This window comes from Macrotis lagotis, chromosome 4 (genome assembly GCF_037893015.1).
Source record: "Macrotis lagotis isolate mMagLag1 chromosome 4, bilby.v1.9.chrom.fasta, whole genome shotgun sequence".
In the NCBI taxonomy this organism is placed as follows: Eukaryota; Metazoa; Chordata; class Mammalia; order Peramelemorphia; family Peramelidae; genus Macrotis; species Macrotis lagotis.
The window spans coordinates 49,486,031-49,509,258 of record NC_133661.1 but is presented as its reverse complement, the minus strand read 5'-3'; the positions used below and the strand labels follow the sequence as shown (position 1 = coordinate 49,509,258).

Sequence of the window (23,228 nt, the reverse complement as noted above, 5' to 3'; positions counted from 1 at the left end):
CGGGCGGTCCCCGCCGGCGCCCCGGGCCCGCTCCGAGGGGCGCCCCGGCGGGGCGGCGGGGGGCGCGAGGTCGGGCCCCCCTCCCCGTGGCCCATGGAGGGCCCCGGCGGAGACGGCCCCTTGCCCACGCTGCCTCCCGGTTGCGCATGGAGAACTTCAGGAAGGTGCGCACGGAGGAGGCGGACGCGGAGGCGGAGAGCCCGGGGCCCTTCGCCGACCTGGCCCCCGGCGCCGTGGAGATGAAGGTGAAGGAGGGCAGCAAGATCCGCAACTTGCTGGGCTTCGCCGCGGCGCGCATGGAGCAGCCGGCCACCCGCACCATCGTCTTCAGCGGCTGCGGCCGCGCCGTCACCAAGACCGTCACCTGCGTGGAGATTCTCAAGCGGCGCCTGGCCGGCCTGCACCAGGTCACCCGGCTGCGCTACCGGAGCCTCCGCGAGGTCTGGGAGAGCCGCCCGCCGCCGCCCGGCCGGCCCGGCCCCAGCCTCAGCGTGCACAAGAACGTGCCGGCCCTCTCCATCCTCCTCTCCAAGGACGCCCTGGACCCCGGCCAGCCCGGCTACCAGCCCCCCGAGCCCCGGCCCGACGCGCAGACCTGGCCGCCGCCCGCCGCCCCCCGGCTCAAGCGGGGCCCCGGCTCGCCCGCCGCCGAGGAGAGGGCCAGCAAGAGGCTGCAGGGCCGCCGGAGGCCGGCCGCCGAGGGGGAGGGGAGCCGGGACGGGACCGGCTGACAGCCATCGGCGGGCCGGCGGGCTCCCCTTTCCTCCAGCACGGGTTTCGGACCCCACCCGCATCCCTGCCCTTCCTTGGACCGGACCCCGGCATGACCCTTCCCTGAATCCCCGGAAGAAAAAAGAAAAGCTCTGCGTTCCGAGTGGACCCCCCTACCCCTCGCCGTCCTAAACGCGATCTTCGGAGTGTTGGAAACCAGTTAGCGGAGCCTCGAAGCAGCCGCTGCCTACAGTCCCTCTGACTTCGCGTTCCAGTCTCGTTGCTCCCCGCCCCTTTCTCCAATGGACCCCCCACCCCACCCCGCGTGTCCTGCAGGAGTGCGCGGAGGACGCTCTCTCTGGGGCTAGCTGTCCGAGAAAGGGGATGTGGCCGTCAGGTCACTTAGCTATCACTCCTTCAGACCTTGGGGAGGGAGAGCACCGGGGCGTTCTTGTGAAGGTAAAACAGGATTTCTTGGGAATCCCCCATACAGTTGAGGATATTGTTTCTGGCCTTGGTTGTCTCCCGCTACGCGGCAGATCTCAGGGGTGGACTTCGGGTCGCCCAATCGACATTCCCAACCCCATCCAACAGTTATTTCTGTTCACTCCGTCCTGACTCAGACAAATCCATAGGCCAATGGGAGATGAGATCCTGAAAGATGCGGAGAGATCTCTTAGTCTGGATTCTCTATCCTGGCCTTCTGGGGAAGTTAAAGGTAAGGTAGTGGGGGTGGGGGACGCCGTAGAGAGAAGCACACAGGATGCGTAGAAGAGATCTGATAGGCAGTCTGGGACCTATTCCCCGAATATACACTTTTTCTTCTTTTTAGTCTGTTGCCTTTGTGAAGAAATCTTGAGATCACATCTTGGGTTTGGGAGAAGAGAGTTCCCTTCTAAATCTAGATGGGGGAGGGGAAGAAGGGGAAGAGAGGAGGGGGTGAGTGATATTAACTCTAAGGAAGAGATATGGGGTAAGGGAAGAGAAGACTTAGGTTCTGCTGACTCCCCTTGATTCCCAAGCTTTGTCCAACCCCAAAAGGAAAAGGGAACTCCCTACCCTCATACCCCTCACATCAAAGTCAGTTTATAAGGACAAACCCAGAAGCTAGAATGAGGGGAGAGGTGTCTCCTTTTTCTGCCTGGGTCTGAAGGGTGGAGAGCCGTGAAAATTCTTTATTCATACATAAGGCCCCTAAAAAGCTTACCTGGGAGACACTGAGTAATGGGAAGGACACTGGGAGGGAAGGAAGAAGAGGGGAGGATGGGTAGACAATAAGAGGAGCTGAATGGACCTTGAGAAAAATGTGTGCTATATTGCTGGCTGCAGGAACACCTTCATCTGGGAGACCTTTCAATCACCCCAGAGAGACACTGTCAGTGTTATTAATGGTAGTTCCAGTGACTTGTGGCTCCTAGTTCCTTTGGAATGAAACACATCAACAAGAAGATAGGGGTGTTTGTTCTAGGATGATTCCCCCACTCCTTGCCATCTTTCACAGGGTAACACTCCTATCTCCCAGCTTCAAGAAGTGGATAGAAGGGAGGCCTCCTCCCAGACTTAGTATTCTTTCTGGGGGGGAACCTGCCAGATCTGGAGGTCTGCTGTGTCGACTGGTACTCCTGCAGTTTTTTAAACAAGGATCTCAAAGGAAATGTTCTCTGCCTCTACTTCCCAAAAAGGTGGTGACTGGTCCAGGTTGGGGGTTGAGGGAGGGTACTTGTGAAAATGTTGGGCTAAAAATCCAAAGAATGACCCTGCTTCCCTTCCGGTCCTAACATCCGCCCCTCCCTTGTAACCCAATCTCAAAATCTCAAATGCAGAAGTCATTGAGGGTCTGAACAAAAGATAAATGGCAACCGATACCTACTCTAGATGTCTCACAAATTTTCTGGCTTTGGTTTCCAGTGTCTTCCCTACCCCCACCTCCAGTGCTAGCTCCTAGGAAGGGCTGCAATTCTAGTAAATGGAAATGGTACTAATTCTCCCCCCAAGAGGAAAGGGAAGTCAGAGCCCAGGATCTAGCAAGCTTCTGGCTTTTCCTGAACCCCCACGGTTCCCTTCTTCCACTTCTTAGTGGGTATGTCCCTGGAAGGCCAGAAACAGCCCTCCTGAAGCCAAACTCCCAGTCTTTTCTGAAAAGGGTTTCTTTTGTTCTATTCTCCAGTCCATTACATCAGGGGTCAAGGTGTCCTTTTGGAGACTTTCACTTTCCCTCCTGACCAAAAAGCCCAGACTCCTACTGGGGTAGTCACACTAAGTAAGCCCTCTCTCTGGGAGAACTAGAGAGAATATCTTGCCCAGCCTCCACTCTTAAATCCTGTCTCAAACCCCTTTGTGTCTAGAAGGACCAAGGACAACCTATGGATGGAAGGAGAGTGAGGGAACAAGCCCAAACTCACTGCTGGAAATTAATATTCAATTACAGAAGCTCCCGAGAAAGCCAAGGAATCAGTGTGGGCCCCGGGCTGATAAGTAGCTTGCCTCTAGCTTGGGAACAGCTGCCTGCTGAGAGATAAGAAGCCTTCCTAAGCCTGTCTTTCCCCCCCTCGCCTGCCTATTTTCTCTTCCTACTTGCACAATTCACATCTGTAGCTGAAATCTGGTATCTTTTTTTACTGGGTGCTACAATCTGAAAGGGGGAAAACTAAAGTAAGCAAAAAGCCTTGACCCTCCACCTGCTCCATGATGGTCCCCTGTCCTTATTCCAACCCTCATCTGGTATCTGGGCACAAGTTCCAGAGTTCCTGTGCCCCTTTTTAGGCAGACCCATGGTTATAGAATCCTGTTTAGAAAGGAAGAGAGATAAAGAGGAGGGAGGGGGGGGGAAGATGGGAAGGACATTTATATCTCACAGAGGCTTGGGGCTGACAGAACCAGTTAATGGATCTTACCGCCTTGATAGGAAAAGCTGGAAAGTGACTTGCTAGCTGTGACTTGAGGGGCACTGAGAAGCCTCTCCCCTGCCCCCTTCCACACCAAAATGCTCTCCCTAGACAGTTTATCATAAGTCTTGCCTAACATTTTCCTATTACAGCTTCTTCCCTTTGGGCTCAGCATGACCACCCATGTCCCTCTCTTAGACTGCAGATCTTCCCTTCTCTGCTTCAGCTCCCCAGTACATTGAGGTCTGCATATTCTAGAATAACTGAGAATCTTTGAGGTGGGGGAGGGAAGGCTGGGATCACCTCATTTTCCTTAAGGGACTGAGAAGGGGGTGGGGGATATTAAAAAAAATTTCACTAGAGACTAATGCTGAACAAAAGAAAAAAAAGATTAGTCAAAATTGTTATCCACTCCACAGCCCCTCCCAACTCCCCAAGGTGCCCTGAATAGAATATCTGGCAGAAGGGTTGGGCACCTTGGTGCACAAGGATCAGATAGAGAAGTTGGGGATGTTTAATCTCGACTCTTCATTTCCTCCGGGATTACTGTCTTTCAATCATTTGCTGCACAAAGAGTAGGAAGCAGTATGAGATTTGTTCTCTTTGGCCCCAGAGAACAGAGCTAGTAATAGCATCAACGGGAAGGATGCAGGTTTCTATTCAATATAAGCGGTTTCTAAAAATCCACTAAGCAAAAACTGGAATACACTGCCTTAGGAATTAGTGAGCTCCCCAACACCAGTATTCAAGCAAACTGATTAACTCCTCTATCGGAGTGGAATAAGATAGAAGGATCTTCTTGGTGAGTTTTAATACATAGAGGGAGAACAGTCAATAAACATTTATTAACTCTGGAATTAGAGAACCCTAGTGCAAATACTGCCTCTGACTCATATCACATGTGTGAACATGGAAGTCTCAGATTCCTTAGGTAAAAGGAACCTGGCACTTTTAGGTTTGTAAGCACTTTAGAGAGATGTCCTCACGACAAGCCCCGGAGACAAGTTCTGTTATTATTATTCCTGTCTTATAGATGAGAAGGGTGAAAAAGTCCAGAGGAGAGTGACTGAGCATTAAATGAAAATGCCTGGCCAGGGTAAGTTCTAGAAGGAGTTCTCCACCCTCCAAAAAGAGGGAGGGATTACACAGGCAGAGGGTACTGCTGAGGTCTGTGTTCTAGAGCTAAAGAAACCTTTGAGGATGAAGGGGCCATGATGGTAAAGTCCAGAGGAGCCTAGGCAACAGGGACATGAATGTAAAGATTATCTGGCCAGGATACTTTCCTTAAATGGAGGTTCTGCAAGGAGCTCTCCAACCTCCAATCAAACAAGGGGACACAGGGCAGAGCATGGCCATGAAGCTTATCTTGAAGAATAATAAATAGGATTGAGGCTGGCTACCTAACCAGTCATAGTCGCTGCCCTCCAGAAGCCTAGGATTTCTATATAGTTTCACAGTTCCTAGCAAGAAGATAGGGTGATTTCTATATAGTTTCACAGTCTTAGTCCCAAGTTGCTCTCTGTGACATCCTTTTCACGTCCACATTGTACTGGTAATTTGGCGATGGGCAGTTAGGTGGTGTAGTAGATTGGTGTAGTACAGTGCTAGATCTGCTGTGTTCCAATCTGGCCCCAGATTCTTACTAGCTGGTGACCCTGGGCAAGTCCTTTAACCCTGTTTGCTTCAGTTTCCTCATCTATAAAATAAGCTGGAGAAGGAAATAACCAACAACTCCAGTGTCTCTGCCAAGAAAACCTCAAATGAGGTCATGACAGGTTGGACATGACTGAACCAACTGAACAACAGTATGGCCATGACTCAAAATCTAATAGCTGAGTATGGATGCATGTTGTTAAAAACCTCCTTCTTAGTTCAACTGAAGATATTAAGGAGAAAACAAAGACATTTATTGAGTCTAAAGTCCTTACCAGACTTCGCTGAAAGATGGAAACTTCACCAATATTCAATAAAATATCTCAGGAAACAATACCCTTCCCTAAAATCCTTCTTCCCCTCATCTTTTCTTAGGCCTAGGAGACCTAAGGTCAAGACAGAAAGCAAAACTTCTAGAAAATGGACTGGAGGAATATATAACCAGACTTAGAGAAAGGCTTCATGTCCCGTTAAGATCATTTCCTTCTACAGTGAGAAACATTTGTCCTCCCCTCCATTTCTCCTCAGCCCAATGAGCCCCAGACAGCATTCATCATGTATGTGTGCATTTCTAACCACTTTGGCCAGGCTGTCATCCCTATTGACACTATTTGTAGTGCTCAAAACATAGTATCCAACCTGATGGTCAGATTCCAAGCGACAAGACCATTGGCAGAGGAAATGGCTCCTTCAACCCCTTTTTCAGTGAAAGTTCCCTGGGGCCATGTTAAGTTCCTACTTCACCAGCTCTTTGATCCTGAGCAATGATCACTGGCAAGGAAGATGCCACCAATCACTATGCCCATGGGCATAGATCTATTGGCAAGGCAATCATCAACCTGGCTCTGGACAAGTTTCAGAAGTTTGCTGATTAATGCACAGGTCTTCAATGGTTTTCCACCATTTTGATAGACTAGCTCTGGTTTTCTCTCTTGTCTTATCTATTGATTCTATCAAGAAGACCAAGCTGGAATTCTTCACTTAACTTGGTCCTTCAGTTTTCCACAGTTGTAGTTGAGGCTATGACAATTAAACAAGTTCCTACACCCAAAGGGCAACAAAAATGTGCATACCCTTTAATCCAGCAATACCACTACTGGGTCTATATCCTGAAGAGATGATGAAAAAGGGTAAAAGCATTACTTGTACAAAAATATTCATAGCAGCCCTGTTTGTGGTGGCAAAGAATTGGAAATCAAGTAAATGTCCTTCAATTGGGGGAATGGCTTAGCAAATGTGGTATATGTATGTCATGGAACACTATTGTTCTATTAGAAACCAGGAGAGATGGGAATTCAGGGAAGCCTAGAGGGATTTGCACAAACTGATGCTGAAAGAGATGAGCAGAACCAGAAAGACACTACACCCTAACAGCAACATGGGGGCAATGATCAACTTTGATGGACTTGCTCATTCCATCAGCGCAACAATCAGGGACAATTTGGGGGCTATCTGCAATGGAGAATGCCATCTGTATCCAAGAAAGGACTGTGGAGTTTGAACAAAGACCAAGGACTATTACCTTAAATTTAGAAAAAAAACTGATATCTTATTGTTTGATCTTGCTATTTCTTATACTTTATGTTTCTTCCTTCAGGATATGATTTCTCTCTCATCACACTCAATTTGGATCAATGTATACCATGGAAACAATGTAAAGACTGGCAAATTGCCTTCTGGGGGGGGGGAGAAGTAAGATTAGGGGAAAAATTATAAAACTCAAAATAAATAAAATCTTTAATTAAAAAAATTTAAACAAATTCCAAGAGACATAGCTTCTGGATAATTTAATCATTTTATTAATTGTGCCAGCATTTTAATAAAAGAATGTTCATTTGGCCTTCTCTCTTAGACCAATGCTTCATATGCCCTTTGAAGAGTAGTGTTCCTGAAGGTGAAAATCAATTCTGATTAGTTAATAAATATGAGAGAATGAATATTACTATGAGAAGTGAACTGTATTACAATGAGAGTCTTGGAATATGTTAATTGGGTCACCCAAATCTTATCACCTGTCTGACAAAAGGGAGGATCCACATTTTCACAGACCTGTCTGAACAAATTCAATGAGCAGGACTATACCCATTAGCCCAAATTTAGAATTTCTTTTACTGTCTAATTAGACAGTGAACCTGACCTGGGTAAATCTCTGTCTAATATTTCCCATGCTGGTTGATTTCTGAATGAGGAAGTAGAAAAAAAGAAATAATCATTTCTCACAAGCCCTACAGTCTGATCACTCACATCATCCTGGATTGTGCCTGCATGATAGACAATGAGGCTATTGAATGTCCAACCTATTCTAATCTGAATTGCCTTAGTAGACAAATTATGTCCTCTGTCAGTCTCTGATTTGATAGTACCCTGAATGTTGAATCTAACAGAATTCCAGACCAGCTTAGTTCCCTATCCCCTTATCTACTCTCCTCTAGTCAGTCAAATTGGCTGAAAAGGCCAACCAAAAGAGCTGCCTGTAGCAAAGATCACCAATGGTTGCTTTGGGCCAACCAATGAGATAATGAAGTGTGACTCTCGCCATAGTAAACACATGGCTTGCTGTTTGTTATATTATGGCAATGTGGTTCCCAAAGATGTCATTGCAGCCATTGCCGCCATCAACACAAAGAGCAGTATCCAGTTTGTGAATTGGTATCCAATTGGCTTCCAGATTGGCATAAATTACCAGCCTCCACTGTGGTTTCCAGTGGTAACCTGGCCGAGATATAATGAGTTGAGTGCATGTTGAGCAATTCCACAGTTGTTGCTGATGTCTGGGCTCTTTTGGACCACAAGTTTGATCTGTTGAATACCAAGCATGTCTTTGTTCATTGGTGTGTTGGGGACAGGATGGCAGAAGAAGAGTTCTCTGAGGCATGGGTGAATATGACTGCCTTGGAGAATTATAAGAATGAAGCATATAGTACTAAGGGGTAAGCTGAAGGTAAGGGATATTATGTTATATGCTATCTTTTTCAGATTAGGTCTCTTTTATTTGTTCTATGGTCATTAAAAATCAATAGAGTGTGATACTTGCAACCAAAAAAACGATCATTTTCTTCCACCCTAAAGAGAAAAGTGTATTGATCAGAGGAAAGAGATTTTTTTTTTGATTACTTCAATTCATCTGGGACAAGGTAGAGAGAGAGAGAGAGAGAGAGAGAGGCAAGAGAGCCCTTGAGGGGAATAGCCAAAGAGTGATTGAATGGTTTAAGGAGAAAGAACTCCCTTCCAGAATTAAGTGATTATTATTCTATATCGATGAAATAAAATGTTAACCTTACCAAAAATCTAGTTGTATAATTATGTTTTATTCTATAAAAAAATTTTTTTGTTCAAGAATCCTGACAATTTTTATTTTAAAATGTCTTGGCTTAAACAGATGACCAAAGACACTATAAAGACAAATGTCTATTTGATTATTTCTTTCTATAATAGAAATACCTGGATTTAGGATAATGATTAGAGGTAACCAGGTGGCTCAGTAGATAGAGTTCTGGGTTTATAGTCAGAAACACTTGTTCAAATCTAACCTCAGATACTTATTAGCCATATAATGATGGGCAAGTCATGTAACTTCGTTTTCTTTCATCCTCATCTGTAAAATAATCTGGAGAAGGAAATGATAAATCACTCCAGTACCTTTGCCAGGAAAACCCCAAATGGCGTTACACAAATTTGGACATGATTAAGCAACAATAAATGGAAATTGTTTGGACAGGTTTGGACCTAAAATGTGAACACAGTATTAATGTTTCCTTCAATATGAGATAATTTTCAATTACTTTTGGTAATAAGTATTTAAGCACAGGTAACTAAAACATAGGCTATAGCATAAATTTCATTTTACCTAATGATTTAGATCTCCTATCTTTATCTCTAAAAAACTTCAATCAGTCAAGCAATAATAATTTATTAAGCATCTATTGTATAGGTCAATCACTGTGGTAGGTAATGATGATAAAAAAAAACAAAGGAAAAAAATTCCAATTTGAAAGAGGCTTTCATTTTCATGGGGAAGATAATTATTACATATGAAAGCATGTACAAAACAAATATAAAATAAATAAGTACAAAACTGTTTTCGAAAAAAATAGAGCAGTTTAGAAAGGAATCACTAGAAGTTAGGAGAACTTGGAAAGGTTTCCTGTAGAAAATGATGCTCCATGTGGAGCTGCAATTGTGGAATAGCAGGAAAAAGTGCAACTAAATTCTCACAATTCTTTACAAAGATGTAGACCAAGACCTGATTAGAAAAGCCAAGAAAAACTTACGATGCATTATTTTTATGGTATAGGGAGTCAGAGAGGTCTGTGGACGGGGGAATGAAGTCTAGTCAACACTAGTCAGCTGGAGCATTCCAGGGTAGAGATGGAAAGAGGACTACAACTGAGTACTGGAGCAAAAAAGAAAGTCCCAGACCCAAATAAAAGGACAAGACTTCATTCAAGTTGTAGGAATAGGTGTCAATTAAGCAGTTTAGTCATTTATTTCCAGTTCCAGGTCACAGAATAAAGGTAGCCCCATGAAAGGTCCTGCTTATAAAGGTGGTATTGCAGGATAAGGAATGTTTAGGGGTCTAGGCTGTGTACTAAGAGAAAAATAAGCCCCAAAACATGCAGTAATTGTGTGGTTCTGATCCTAGGTGGGCAACAGGATCTTAGTTCCATTTAACAATTAATTCTGTCTCTCTGAACCAAACAAACTTTCCAACTGAGTAAAAGTGACTGAGTCAAACAACAGTATAAGAAGCTCCAACAAGGGACAAGTCTACAGATGTGTTGCTCAGACCAAATATAGATTAAGAGTTTGTAGAGATCAGACCAGGAAAGCAGTAATCAGATATTGTCCTAGATCACTGGGAGTCCTGAAAGTTTGCAGGTTCCCCAGACTAAGCTGTCCCTGAGATCCTGAAATAATCTGGCACTCAATAAACACTCTCAAAGAAAACAGCCCCAGGACCCAAGGGGACAAAAATTCATCCTAAACATTGCCTTCAGAAGGCTGCAAAACCTAACCCAACAAAAAATCCGAAATCATGAAGTAAGCTCAAAGAAAGATCAAACCAAAAAGCATACCACCATAAAATGACAGTTGGGACATAAACTCAGAAAAAGAGAATGGTTCCCAAATATCTATAAGCAAAACCTCAAAGAAAAATATGACTTGCACACAAGCGCAATTGAAATTCCTGGAAGAGAGGAAGCAAAAAAGAATTTAAGAGTTAAAAATCTCTTCATAACTTAAATGAAAGTACTAGGGGATAAAAATAGAAAAGAAATAAGAACTATGGAAGAAAGAATTGAAAAGAATTAACAGGGGCAATTAGATGTGGTGGTAGATAGAGCACAGGCCCTGGAGTCAGGAGGACCTGAGTTCAAATGTGTCTGAAGCTATCTTATGCACTAGTGATAGCTACAAAGACAAAAATTAAGCAGTTGCTGTCTTGAAGGAGTTTACATTCTAACAAGGGACATAATAAGTATCTTTGAGAGTACATAAGTATATTTTGATTCTCTAATCTCTAAGGGGTATACTTTAAGATTGTTTCTTAGACCAAGTGAAAAAAGACTCAACAAATTGTGACAAAAGAATGTAATGGAATATTCTGTACCATATGAAATGAAGAAAAATTATTTCAGAGCATCCTGGGTAGTATGAACTAACATAGAACATTGTGAACAGAACCAGAAGAAACTCTATTTGAGGATAGAAACATTGCATAGAAAAACTTTGAAACTCTTAAAATCTTGGATCAATACAATGACTAGCCAAATTATCCACTTTCCTGTCAAAGAAGTGATGGATACAAGGTAGAGAAGCCTACTTTTTTGGACATGGACACTATATGGATCTGTTTGGCCATACTTATTACAATTTTTTTTCTCTTTCTCTTAGTCATTTGTTTCTTTGTTTATTTCTCTCTGTGTGTGTGTGTGTGTGTGTGTGTGTGTGTGTGTGTGTGTGTGTGTGTTTGTGTGCGTGTGTGTTCTTACTTTCACCAGTTCAGATGAAAATGAGGTTCACATATCATCTACTCTCCTTACCCTTTCTTCTACATACAGGCTTCAATTTATGGCACTTGGATTATATTCTTCCAGGCTTCCTCCTTCTTTCCTCCTTCGTGTTCCTCTTCTTTTTTTTTTTAGGTTTTTGCAAGGCAATGGGGTTAAGTGGCTTGCCCAAGGCCACACAGCTAGGTAATTCTTAAGTGTCTGAGATTGGATGTGAACCCAGGTCCTCCTGACTTCAGGGCCGGTGTTTAATCCACTGTGCCACCTAGACACCCCTCATGTTCCTCTTCTCCTATAACTAGTGCATAAGACAGCTTCAGACACAAAGAAAGTGCTTAGTAAATACATATTGATTGATAAAAGTCTGATGTCTAGCATTCTCTAAAGCCGACATTGCCCAATGGATTCCAGGATCCTGGATTCCAGGACCATGATGCTCAAGAGATCTTCCCTTTATCCAGGGAGTTAGGGTGTAGGAACTCCATACTCTTCTGGAGCTCTCTTTCCTCTAGCTAGGAGCCTAAAATTCAAAAACCCTTGCTGTTCAGACCATTGAATCTTTATTTCCATGGTTACCACATGGTTGAGAGGGTTACACTATTAACCCACCAAAGCATAAAGGGCTAGAAACTTGAAGTCTAAATAGTTACTCTCCTCTTAGGCTATGTGGAAGAGTGCATTGTTGCCTCTGCCAAGAGCTTCTGTCTTAAGGCTGGAGTTATTGTCTTCAGATAGGAACCCAATTCTACCCTTAAATTCTGTTGTTTTTTCAGGATCTCTGGTAAAAAAAAAAAAGTGAGAGGGGTGGGGAAAGGAGGAGGCCAGACCAAGGCAGCACAAAGGGGTGTGATCTCCTACTACTATTCCTGTCATATAAGAGTCTCTGTAATCACATTGAGACATCTTCCAATAGATGTCGATGTATACATTCATACTTTCCTTAAGAAGATGCAGCCAAAACTCTGTGAAAATACTAATGCATTGTTGGTGGAATTGTGAACTGATCCTACCATTCTAGAGAGCAATTTGGAATTATGCCCAACATACCCTTTGATCCAGCTATGCCAATATTAGGTCTGTAACCCAAAGAGATCAAAGACTCACATGTACAAGAATAGCAGCTCTTCTTGTGGTGGCAAAGAATTGGAAATTGAGGGGATGCCCATCAATTGGGGAATGATTGAATAGATTGTGATATGTGATTTTTAATGAAATATTATTGCTGTACAAGAAAGGATGAGCAGGCAGATTACAGAAAATCCTGGACTTATATGAACTGATGCTAAGTGAAGTGAGAAGAACCAGGAGAAGATCATAGACTTCTACAGCAACATTGTATGATGATCAACTATAATAGACTTCTCAGCAATATAACAAAGACAATTCCAAAAACCATGTGATGGAAACTGCCACCTTATCAAAGAAAAAATTATGGAACCTGAATGTAGATCAAAGCATACTATTTTCACTTCTCAAAAATGTTTTTTTTGTTTTTTTCCTTCTCATGAAGGTTTTTCTCTTTTTGTTCTGATTCTTCTCTCATGGCTTGACTAATATAGAAATGTGTGTCACCTGGATGTATATGTATAACCTCTATCAGATTACCTGCTATCCCAGGGTGGGGGGAGGGAATGGTGGAAGGGAGAAAATGTTATAAAAATGAACTTTGAAAATCATCTTTACATATAATTAGAAAAAGAAACTAACAAAAAGTCCCAGAAACTCAACAATTTGTAAACTCATCAGTTCACTTGATCAACTCCATAAACATGCAAATGTATACATTCTAAAATTAGTCAATAGTCAATAAATATTTATTAAGCATCTATTATGTGCCAGGCTATGGTACTGTGCTAAATACTGGGGGTATAAATACAAATAAGGACAGTTAGTCCCTGTCCTCAAAAAATTTACAACCTAATAGGGGAAGAAACAAAAGGAAATGAAGGAGATGGAGAAGATGGAAAAGGGAAGAGTCCAGGGCCCTGATGGAAACATCCAAAGAAGTCCAGAAGCAATGGAGCTAGTGGGAAATCAGGAGAAGACAATGCTGGGAGCTCTGCATCAGAGAAGCAGGTAGGCACACTAAGATCTGGCATTAGCAATAGCTTGCTACACGTTAGTGCTATGCATTGCACATTGTTTAGGATAGGATTTAGCACATTGTAGGCATTTAACATGCATTTCTTGACTACTTAAAAGTCATAAATAAGCATATACTTAAACTAGCCTGTAGTTTAGACTTTTCATTAATTGTCTTTTTCCATTTATTACTGCATTCAGAACAGCAATTTTATTGTTGGCAGAAATGCAGAAAAGAAAAAAATGCTGCTTCTGGCTTGCTTCTCCAGCCTTGATAATTGCCCAAGCAACTAGTGGTATAGGAATCAAAGGAATTTTCTCACCCTAAACCCAATTGGAATTGAACTTCAGAGTAAAAGAAACAATTTCCAGGCACAAACTATGCCTGACACTTTGCTATTTGGTCAATATATGCTTGGTGCCTATTGACCATTGTTTATAATGAATACATTTGCATTTATAAAGGGTTGATCAGGTGAACCAATGAGTTTACAGGTCACTGAACTTATGGGACTTTTGTCTCCATTTTCCTATGGAAAATAGACATACCCATTTAACATCTCTTGAGAAGGAAGGGATTCTAGAGCCAGCAGGGATCACATCACTACAGAATTAAATTGTCTTCTAAACTAAAGTTCTAAAACTAAGGAGCTGAAATCCAGTTAGAGGAAATTAAGGGTCAAAGCTGCTGATTGCATCTGAAGATTAATAGAGTAGGAATACTAGTGAAGAAGCTGCATTGCACATAAAGGCCAGCAGATAGCAGAAGAGAGCAGAGATAGCTTGGTCTAGCTACTTTGAAGGCATCACATAGGAGAGAACTGTTCTACGACATCACCAGAGAGTACTGACTATTCTTTAGTTTCAGAAGTCCATGACCCTGCTTGAACCATAACCATGACATGGAACCTTTCATGTTAGTCCCTAGGCTCATGTGTTCTCTATGCATTTGTCCCTTGATGGCAGTGTGGAAAATTATAAAAGAGTTATCCCTAAATGTGTCAGAATTTTCATAATCACTGATTTTTTTTTTTAGGTTTTTGCAAGGCAATGAGGTTAAGTGGCTTGCCCAAGGCCACACAGCTAGGTAATTATTGAGTGTCTGAGGCTGGATTTGAACTCAAGTACTCCTGACTCCAGGGCCCATGTTCTATCCACTGTGCCACCTAGCTGCCCCTATCATTGATCTTTTTTATGTCATTTCATTAAATGATCTTTTTTTTTAATCAATGTGTCCTTTGGTTGTTCTGGTTGATGATAGAGCTTACAATCCATGTTTTTGAGTGGATGCTGACCTTGAACTTGGAAGAGCTTTTTTGTTTCAAATTTTTTTCTTCTCTCTGTCCTTTTCCCAACCAACAAAGGTAAGAAATATAATAACAGGGTAGATTTTTTAAAATTGTCTTAATTTTGAGGTAGCTTTCTAAAGGTTCATGTGGTGTAAGGATACAAGTACAACTTATAAATTCATAAAGTTTTACATATTTGCTCTTTGACAATACCGATTCTACCCTGATAGAATCTTCTTTCTCTCCTTATATGACCCAAAAAGAAGGTGGCTTGTTCATATAGGACAAGTAAAAAAAACAAGAGTTGGACACTTAGTTTTCCAATGATAAATCTGGAGAATTATAAAAATCAGAAGTAGGCCTCCAGAGTGTTAAGAGATTCCTCAGAGAATTTATGAAAGATATAGACAGAAAAAGCACAAGATGAGAAGTTGCAAAGGGAACACAACCTTCACCCACAGTGACATCAGGATCTTTCTCAGTACAAAGGCAGCAAAGCAAGTGTTAGAGAGGAAGGGAATCTTTGGGATTATATATTTTAACTTTTCTCTCAAATAAGATCACTGAAGTCCCAGGGAGAAAAAGACTTGTCCAAGATCAAAAAACAAATTTGACAAGAATGAACACAGAGGGGTGTGTGTGTGTGTGTGTGTGTGTGTGTGTGTGTGTCTGTGTGTCTGTGTGTCTGTGTGTCTGTGTGTCTGTGTGTGTATCTGTGTCTGTGTCTGTGTTAGGGGTACGTCCACAGATGAAGATTATTATATGTATGTACAGATTAGTTTATGTTGGTTTTGATTTTTTCTTATAAAATTTTTTTTGTTATAATGATTCTATGGAAGGAGAAAAATATAGGAGTAAAGTTAAGTGATAGAAAAAAACAAAAGATGTCAATAAAACTTTTATAAGCAAATTTAGTGAATGTAGAAGAAAATTCTGTATTTTGTTTTTGAATCAAGCCTGTCAGAAACAATTTTTATTAAGTTTTCTTATTCTAATCCAAGCAGTCAGTGAATAAGCACTTAAATATCAATTTATATTCCAGGCAATTTACATTTAAATGTGGAAGCTGGGGCAGCTAGGTAGCACAGTAGATAGAACACCAACCCTGGAGTCAGGAGGACCTGAGTTCAAATCCAGCCCTAGAGACTTACTAACTATGGGTCCTAGGCAAGTCATTTAATCCCAACTGCCTCAACCCCCAAAAATCAATATGGAGGCAACAAATGATATGTGCATAATATCTGAACTTCAGAAATATCAAGAAAGATCTGCAGAAGGTGGGAATTGGGCTGAATTTTGAAGGATACCAAGGAGGCCAAAAGGTGAAGGTAAGAAGAAAAAGGATTCCAGGCATGGAGAAGAATCAGGGTAAAGGCAAAAAAAGAAAGATGGGAGATGGAGCATTGTCTTTAAGAAATTTTAAGTAGGCCAATATAGCTGTATGACAGAGAAGGAATAAGGGATAAGAGGAATAGAAAAGGACCAGATTATGAAGACCTTAAATGCCAGAGTTTATATTTGATTCTAGAGATAATAGGGAACCACTAGAATGTTTTGGATACCATGGTTGGAAAATTTTCCTTGGCAACTGACTGTAAAATGGATTAGAGTAGGAAGAGACTTGAGGTAGGGAGAATGACTGGAAAATGGTAGTATTAATTTATGTGAGAGGTGATGACAACTTGAATTAGGGTTGTGGTTACATGAGGAAAAAAAGAGAGATATGGTTAAAATGCTGAGGATGACAAAGAGGTGACTGGGAAGACAGTGATGTACTCAGTAGTAATTGTTTAGTTGGTTATTTGGTTATTGTCCTTGTTCTTGAAGAGGATCAAAAAACATCACTGTGTTAGAGTCAAATTGCAGTGTATCCAACTAGACTGATCAGATCAACATGAGCTAGGAATGCTCCATTCAGGACTTCCACCTCTGCCCTACCTAAAACCCCAAGGAGTCCCTCTTCCGGGCCAAGGGCAAGTTCAAACTGATCTGGCCCAGCTCCAAGACCACTTCCAATGCCCGTGCTACCTAGGCTGGCATGGGGAGAGCTACCAGCACAGCCAAAAAGCCCCAAAGAGGGGCTCTTCCAGTGACCCATGGGGTCTTGTAGCCCTGCTGGCCCTGGGTCTCTTGGTCCTCCCCCAAATATAGTAGACAACCATTATGGGGGCTGCAAGGAAGGAGTCAGTGAATATAGGTCGATGTTAGGGGTCTTGGGAACTCAGAGCAGAAGGATCTCTGCCCAGCTAAGGGCAGAAGAGCCCTATAGTTGATGTAATAAAAGAGAATTTCAGAAGTAGGAAGATTTCTTTTTTTTTTTTTAACAAGGTAATGGAGTTAAGTGGCTTGCCCAAGGCCACACAGCTAGGTAATTATTAAGTGTCTGAGACCAGATTTGAACCCAGGTACTCCCAACTCCAAGGCCAGTGCTTTATCCACTACACCACCTAGCCACCCCTGTAGGAAGATTTCTTGCAAAAGATAAAGAATTCCATTTTGGACTTGCAAACTTTGAGAACCTATGGGACCAAACATCTGGGAATCATTGACATAGAAATGATAATTGAATCCATAGCAGCTGATAAAATAGTCTACAGAGATAATAGACAATGAAATGGAAAGGGGACTTAGGAAACAGTCTTGGGGTTCATAGTTAAAAGGCATAATATGAATAAAGAACCAACTAGAAGTGATCAGATCGATCTGGAGAATCAGAAAATGGAAAACTAGGAGATACATGTCATGAAAACCTAAGGAAGAGAGACTATGAGGAAGGATCAGATCAACCTGGAGTATCAGGAATTAAAAACCAGGAGAGAGTCATGTCATGAAAACCTAAGGAAGAGAGACTATGAGGTGAGGAAGATGATCAACAGTATAAAATACTTTAGAGAGGGCAAGAAGGATGATGATTTAGAAAAGGCCATTGGATCTGGCAATTAAGAGATCTTTGGGACTTAGCAGGGGGCGGAGCCAAGATGGCCACAAGAAGGGATCCAGTCTTAGGAGCTCTCTGATAAAATTCATCAGCTAAGGACTCTAACAAAATTTTCGAGAGACAGAACCCACAAAGGGACCCAGTGTGGCAGTTCTCCTACTCAAGGTAACCTGGAAAAGAGCAGAAAGGCTCTGCTCCCTGGGGTAGGAGAGGCTGCCCGCCAGAGGGGTGGCCCACCAGAGCCAAAGAACCTCAGCCTCCTGGAGGCAGCTCCAGGGCGCTGGGGGTCTCAGCTCACAGCAGCAGGGGAGTCTCCTGAGCTGCACCCCGAGGAGCACTGGGCACAAAGTGGGGGAACAGCGGGGGACCTCTGCCAGAGCGAGCACGTGGAGCCCAGCCCTCAGGGAACACAGCAAGCAGCATCCTCTTTCCCCAGCCCTGATGCAGCAAACAGAAGCAGGCAGAGCCAGTAAGCAGGAACCCCCAGGGCATGAGCCCATGGAGCTGAGGGAGGGGAGTGGAGAGAGAGAGACTGCAGAGCTCTGTCCTCTGCCCCTGAAACAGGACTCTGGGGCTCTGACCACATTCAGATCCTGATCACAGTCTAGGCCCCCCCATAGAACAGCAGGCCCCCCCCCCACATCAGCCCCTTGGCAGAGGGGGGCACTTATGGTCATTCACAGACCATGAGGGAGGACAGAGCTGCACACACTGAGACCCTTGTGGGAGTGTCCCAAAAGCTCAAGAAACACCCCAAACCAGGCACAGGCTGGGAAAATGAGCAAGCAGAGAAACAAAAAGACTATTGAGAAATATTTTGCAAATGAGCCCAAGAAGGATCAAAATACTCAGTCTGAAGATGAGGAAGCACAAGCTCCTGCATCTAAAGACTCCAAGAAAAACAGAAATTGGGCTCAGGCTATGATAGAACTCAAAAAAGACTTTGAAAATCAAATGAGGGAGTTGGAAGAAAAACTGGGAAAAGAAAGGAGAGAGATGCAGGAAAAACATGAAAATGAAGTCAGCAGCTTAGTCAAGGAAATCCAAAAAAATGCTGAAGAAAATAGCATGCTAAAAACCAGCTTAGGTCAAATGGATAAAACAGTTCAAAAAGTTATTGAGGAGAAGAATGCTTTAAAAAGCAAAATTGGCCAGATGGAAAAAGAGATAAGAAAACTCTCTGAGGAGAACAAATCCTTCAGACAAAGAATAGAATTCAGGGAGATTGATGAATTTAACAAAAATCAGGAATCAATACTTCAAAACCAAAAAAATGAAAAATTAGAAGAAAATGTGAAATAGCTCATTGAAAAAACAACTGATATGGAAAACAGACTTAGGAAAGATAATTTAAAAATTATTGGAATACCTGAAAGTCATGATCAGGAAAAGAGCCTTGACATCATTTTCAAAGAATTACTACAGGAAAATTGCCCTGATATTCTAGAAGCAGAGGGCAAAATAGAAATGGAGAGAATCCACCGATCCCCGAGAGAAAGAGATCCCAAAAAACCAACCCCTAGGAATATTATAGCCAAGTTCCAGAACTCCCAAGTCAAAGAGAAAATATTACAAGCAGCCAGAAGGACACAATTCAAATATCATGGAGCTGCAGTCAGGATCACACAGGACTTAGCAGCAGCTACACTGGAAGCTCGTAGGGCTTGGAATACAATATGCCGGAAGGCAAGAGAGCTTAGAATGCAGCCAAGAATGAACTACCCAGCAAGGCTGAATGTCCTCTTCCAGGGAAAAAGATGGACTTTCAATGAACCAGGGGAATTTCAAAGGTTCCTTTTGGAATGGCCAGAGCTGAACAGAAGGTTTGATCTTCAGATCTCAGGTGAAGCATGGAGATTGGAGGAGAGGGGGGAAATATGAGGGACTTAATGAGGATGAACTGCTTGTATTCCTGCATAGAAAAATGACACTGATAATACTCATGTGAACCTTCTCAGTTAATAGAGCAGGTAGAGAGAGCTTTTATAGTTGAAGCACAGGAGAAAGCTGAATTCGAAGATAAAATACGGTGTAAAAATGGAGTCAATAGAAAAAAAAGGGAAATGGAATGGGAGAAAGAAAAAGGAGAGGGGGAATAGTCCAAGATATTTCACATAAGATTTTTTTTTATTACAATGAGCTATTGCAATGATATGGAAGGGGGAGGCAAGGGGGAATGAGGGAAACTTTGCTCTCATCAGAGATGGCTAGGAGAGGAAACAGCAATGGGGTATAGACATCTGGAGTAAGAAGGACGGGGGAGCAGGGGGAAGGGGTGGGGATGTGAATACAGGTGGAGAGGATGGACCATGGGGGGAGAGTGGCCAGATATAACACATTTTCTTTCTTCTTGCAAGGGGCTGGGAATGGAAGGCCTGCCCAGGACCACAGGGCCAGGTGGATTCTGGGCCTAAGGGGTGGTATGGGGGCTCAGGGCTTCTTGGCCCCAGGACCAGGGATCTGTCTTCTGTGCCACTCAGTGACCCTACAGCAGAGTCAGAGTGAAAGGAGAGAGAAAATAGAGTACATGGTAGTGGAGAAATACGAAAGGAGGGAGTTGTGATCAGCAATGGCAATGGTGGAAAAATATGGAAATAAATTTTGTGATGGACTTATCATAAAGAATGAGATCCACCCATGACAGAGTTGTTGGTGTTGGAACAAGCACATTTTTTGTTATGATTATTTGGGGGAGGGTGCAGGGCAAATGGGGCTGGGTGGCCTGCCTGGGGCCACATAGCAGGGTGATCTTTGGGTGTCTGGGGCCGGATTTGGACCCAGGTGCTCCTGGCTCAAGGGCCAGTGCTCTGTCTGCCACCCAGCCACCCCTACTATTATTACTATTTTATTTTATTTTGGCTCTTTTTTTTCTTTCTTTTTTTTTTTTTTTTTGGATTTTGCAGGGCAGTGGGGATCAGGTGGCTTGCATGTCACACGGCTGGGTGATTGTTGGGTTTATGAGGCTGGATGTGGACTCGGGTGCTCGTGGCTCCAGGGCTGTTGCTTCATCCATTGCGCCACCTGGCCATACCTATAATTATTACTATTATTATTTTTTTATTTTAATTTTTTTCCTCTCCCCTTTACTTTTTTCACCCAAACAAGTCTATCTATATTCATGGAGGAGGAGGAGGGGTATTTTGTTTACTTGTAAACAAGAATATTTTGTTAATGTAAAAAAAAACATTTGTACAAAATGAGAATAAAAAAATAAATTTAAAAGAAAAAAAATCACTTAGCAGCAAGTGAAAAAAAATAAGGGTCTTTTAAAAAAATTCATTTATTTAAGATAATGGCATTAAGTGACTTTCCCAAGGCCACACAGGCAATTATTAAGTATCTGAGAGCAGATTTGAACTTGGATCCTCCTGTCTCCAGGGCCCATGCTCTATCCACTGCACCACTTAGCTGCCTCTCAGAATAAAGGTCTAAAATACATAAAATAAATCCCAGAGAATGACCAAAGAAATCAATTGTATTGAAACATAATTATTAAAATACTTTTAAAAAGAAAAAAGAGATCTTTGGAATTTTACATAGAGCAGTTTCAGTTTCAATTGAGCAATGAGATTGGAAGTTAGATTGCATAAGGCTAAAATCAGATGAGAGAAGAGGAAAAAGAAGTACAGATTACAAACTTCACTCTCAAGAAGTATAGTCACAGAGGGAAGGGGAGAAATAGGTGACTAGTTGGCAGGGGTCAAATCATGTAATAATTTTTAAAGAAGCAGGTGTCATGTTTGCTGGCATAAGGACAGGAACCAAAAAATGGGAGATCAGATAACATAAATTTGTCATGGGTCCAGATAGCATGTTTTCATTTCCTCCAGTTCTATTCAAGGAAATTGTAAATATAGGAGTGAAGAGGAAGAGGAAGCGGTGGGAGTAATCCAGGAATGGGGCTTGGTAAATCATTATTAGTAATATTACAAGGGAAAAGGAAATTGAATATGGAGTATAGAATTGATAATGTAACATTGAGTTAATTCACCAAGGGATCAGAATAGGGAAGAAAAACAATGTAGTCAGTCTGGATTTTCACACGTGGGAAAGAATCAAGGGGTAAAGGGAATGCTGGTCATGAAGAAGAGGAAGAACAGAATTTGGGGCAGCGGTGATCAGCAGAGGGAGCAATGAAAATGATAGAAAAGTATAAATACATAAAAGAATTTTGTAGTTTTTGAAAAATAAGAAGGATAGAGAGGTAAAGAGTATAAATATCTCCGTATATCTATATCTATGGATATAGAGTGAAGTGGAAGAGATTGCTCAAGGGAATTAAGTAAATTGAGAACTTAGAATATTAGATGATTTGTGGGAGAATCAATATAATTTGCTAGTATAAGGATAGAAGAGGGGGGAAAAGGGAAAGATTGTGAGCCAGGTACTGAGCTCATTGAGGGAGGAAGGATGATGTTCTATAGCATCTATAGATAATTGTACCAGAATCTGAATTGGATGAGAAGTTTAAATAGTGTGAACCACAAAAGAGAAAAGGTTGCCTAGTGAATGCAGTAAAAGGAGGGTCTTGACGTAGTAAGGGGAAGCAAGGAATGATCTGCCTCCCTCACCATAAGTCAGTAGTCAATAATGGAAAGGTTGTCATCATGTCTCATTGAGGTCTGAAAGCTAGGAAAGAGAAATAATGAGGTTTAAGATGAAAGGAAATTTGGATCAGGCATTTTGGAGGGCAAAAGAGGCATACAGATCTAAAATGGAGAAATGGGGGGGGTGAGAAAGAACACAGATGGCTAAGTCTGAAGATGAAGAGTTGAAAAATGGAAAAATGGATTTGAAATCAGCCACTGAGGGTTCAGAATAACCAAAAGAAAGTGAATATTAGCAGATAGGCATATACTAACTATTGAGGAATAAGTTTAGACAGAATATCAGTGATTGAAGAAGCCTATTAAGAGAGGTATGAGATTATATGATTTATTTGTATAAGAATAAAGGTCATTTGGTAAGGCTAGGTAGCACAGTAGATAGAGTACTGGCCCTGGAGTCAGGAGTACCTGAGTTCAAATCCAGCCTCACACACTTAATAATTACCTAGCTGTGTGGCCTTGGACAAGCCACTTAACCCCATTGCCTTGTAAAAATCCTAAAAAAAAAAAAAAAAAAGAATAAAGGTCATTTTGTGGCAACAACATGGCGCAGTGGATAGAGCACTGGCCTTAGAGTCAAGAGGGCCTGAGTTCAGATCTAACTTCAGATGCTTAATAATTATCTAGCTGTGTGACTTTAGACAAGTCACTTAACCCCATTACCTTGCAAAAAACAAAACAAAAGAATAAAAATCATTCAACTGAAAAATGGTCAAAGGATATGAACAAGCAGTTCTTATGGGAAGAAATTCAAGATTGGGCCAAGATGGTAGAGAGAAGTCAGGCACTGTTTTGAACTCTCCTGGCTTTACCTCAGAACTAATATAAACCAAGCCTCTTAACAGATTTTGGATCAACAGAACCCATAAAAGAGCAAAGGGGACATCTTCCAACAATGTCTGTCACAGTGTGGGTGAGCCCAGGGCAGAGAGCAGAGACCTAGAGTACCGATAACAGGGTGAGGCAAGGGACTTATCTGAGCCAGTGGGAATGGAAGCCTTGGTTGTAAGCGTGGTGGGCAGCCTGGGAGAGCTCCAGGACACTGACAGAGT

The 23,228-nt window shown here is 42.3% G+C and overlaps 1 protein-coding gene and 1 pseudogene across 1 annotated transcript; both read left to right on the top strand.

The window, feature by feature from the left end:
• The first annotated feature begins 146 nt into the window (after positions 1-146).
• Positions 147-731, top strand: RPP25 (ribonuclease P/MRP subunit p25). The gene has a single exon (XM_074236370.1). It carries the CDS (start codon positions 147-149, stop codon positions 729-731), a length of 585 nt encoding a protein of 194 aa, XP_074092471.1.
• A 6,783-nt stretch (positions 732-7,514) lies between these two features.
• On the top strand, positions 7,515-8,183 carry LOC141522649 (tubulin alpha-8 chain-like; annotated as a pseudogene).
• Positions 8,184-23,228: the final 15,045 nt, after the last annotated feature.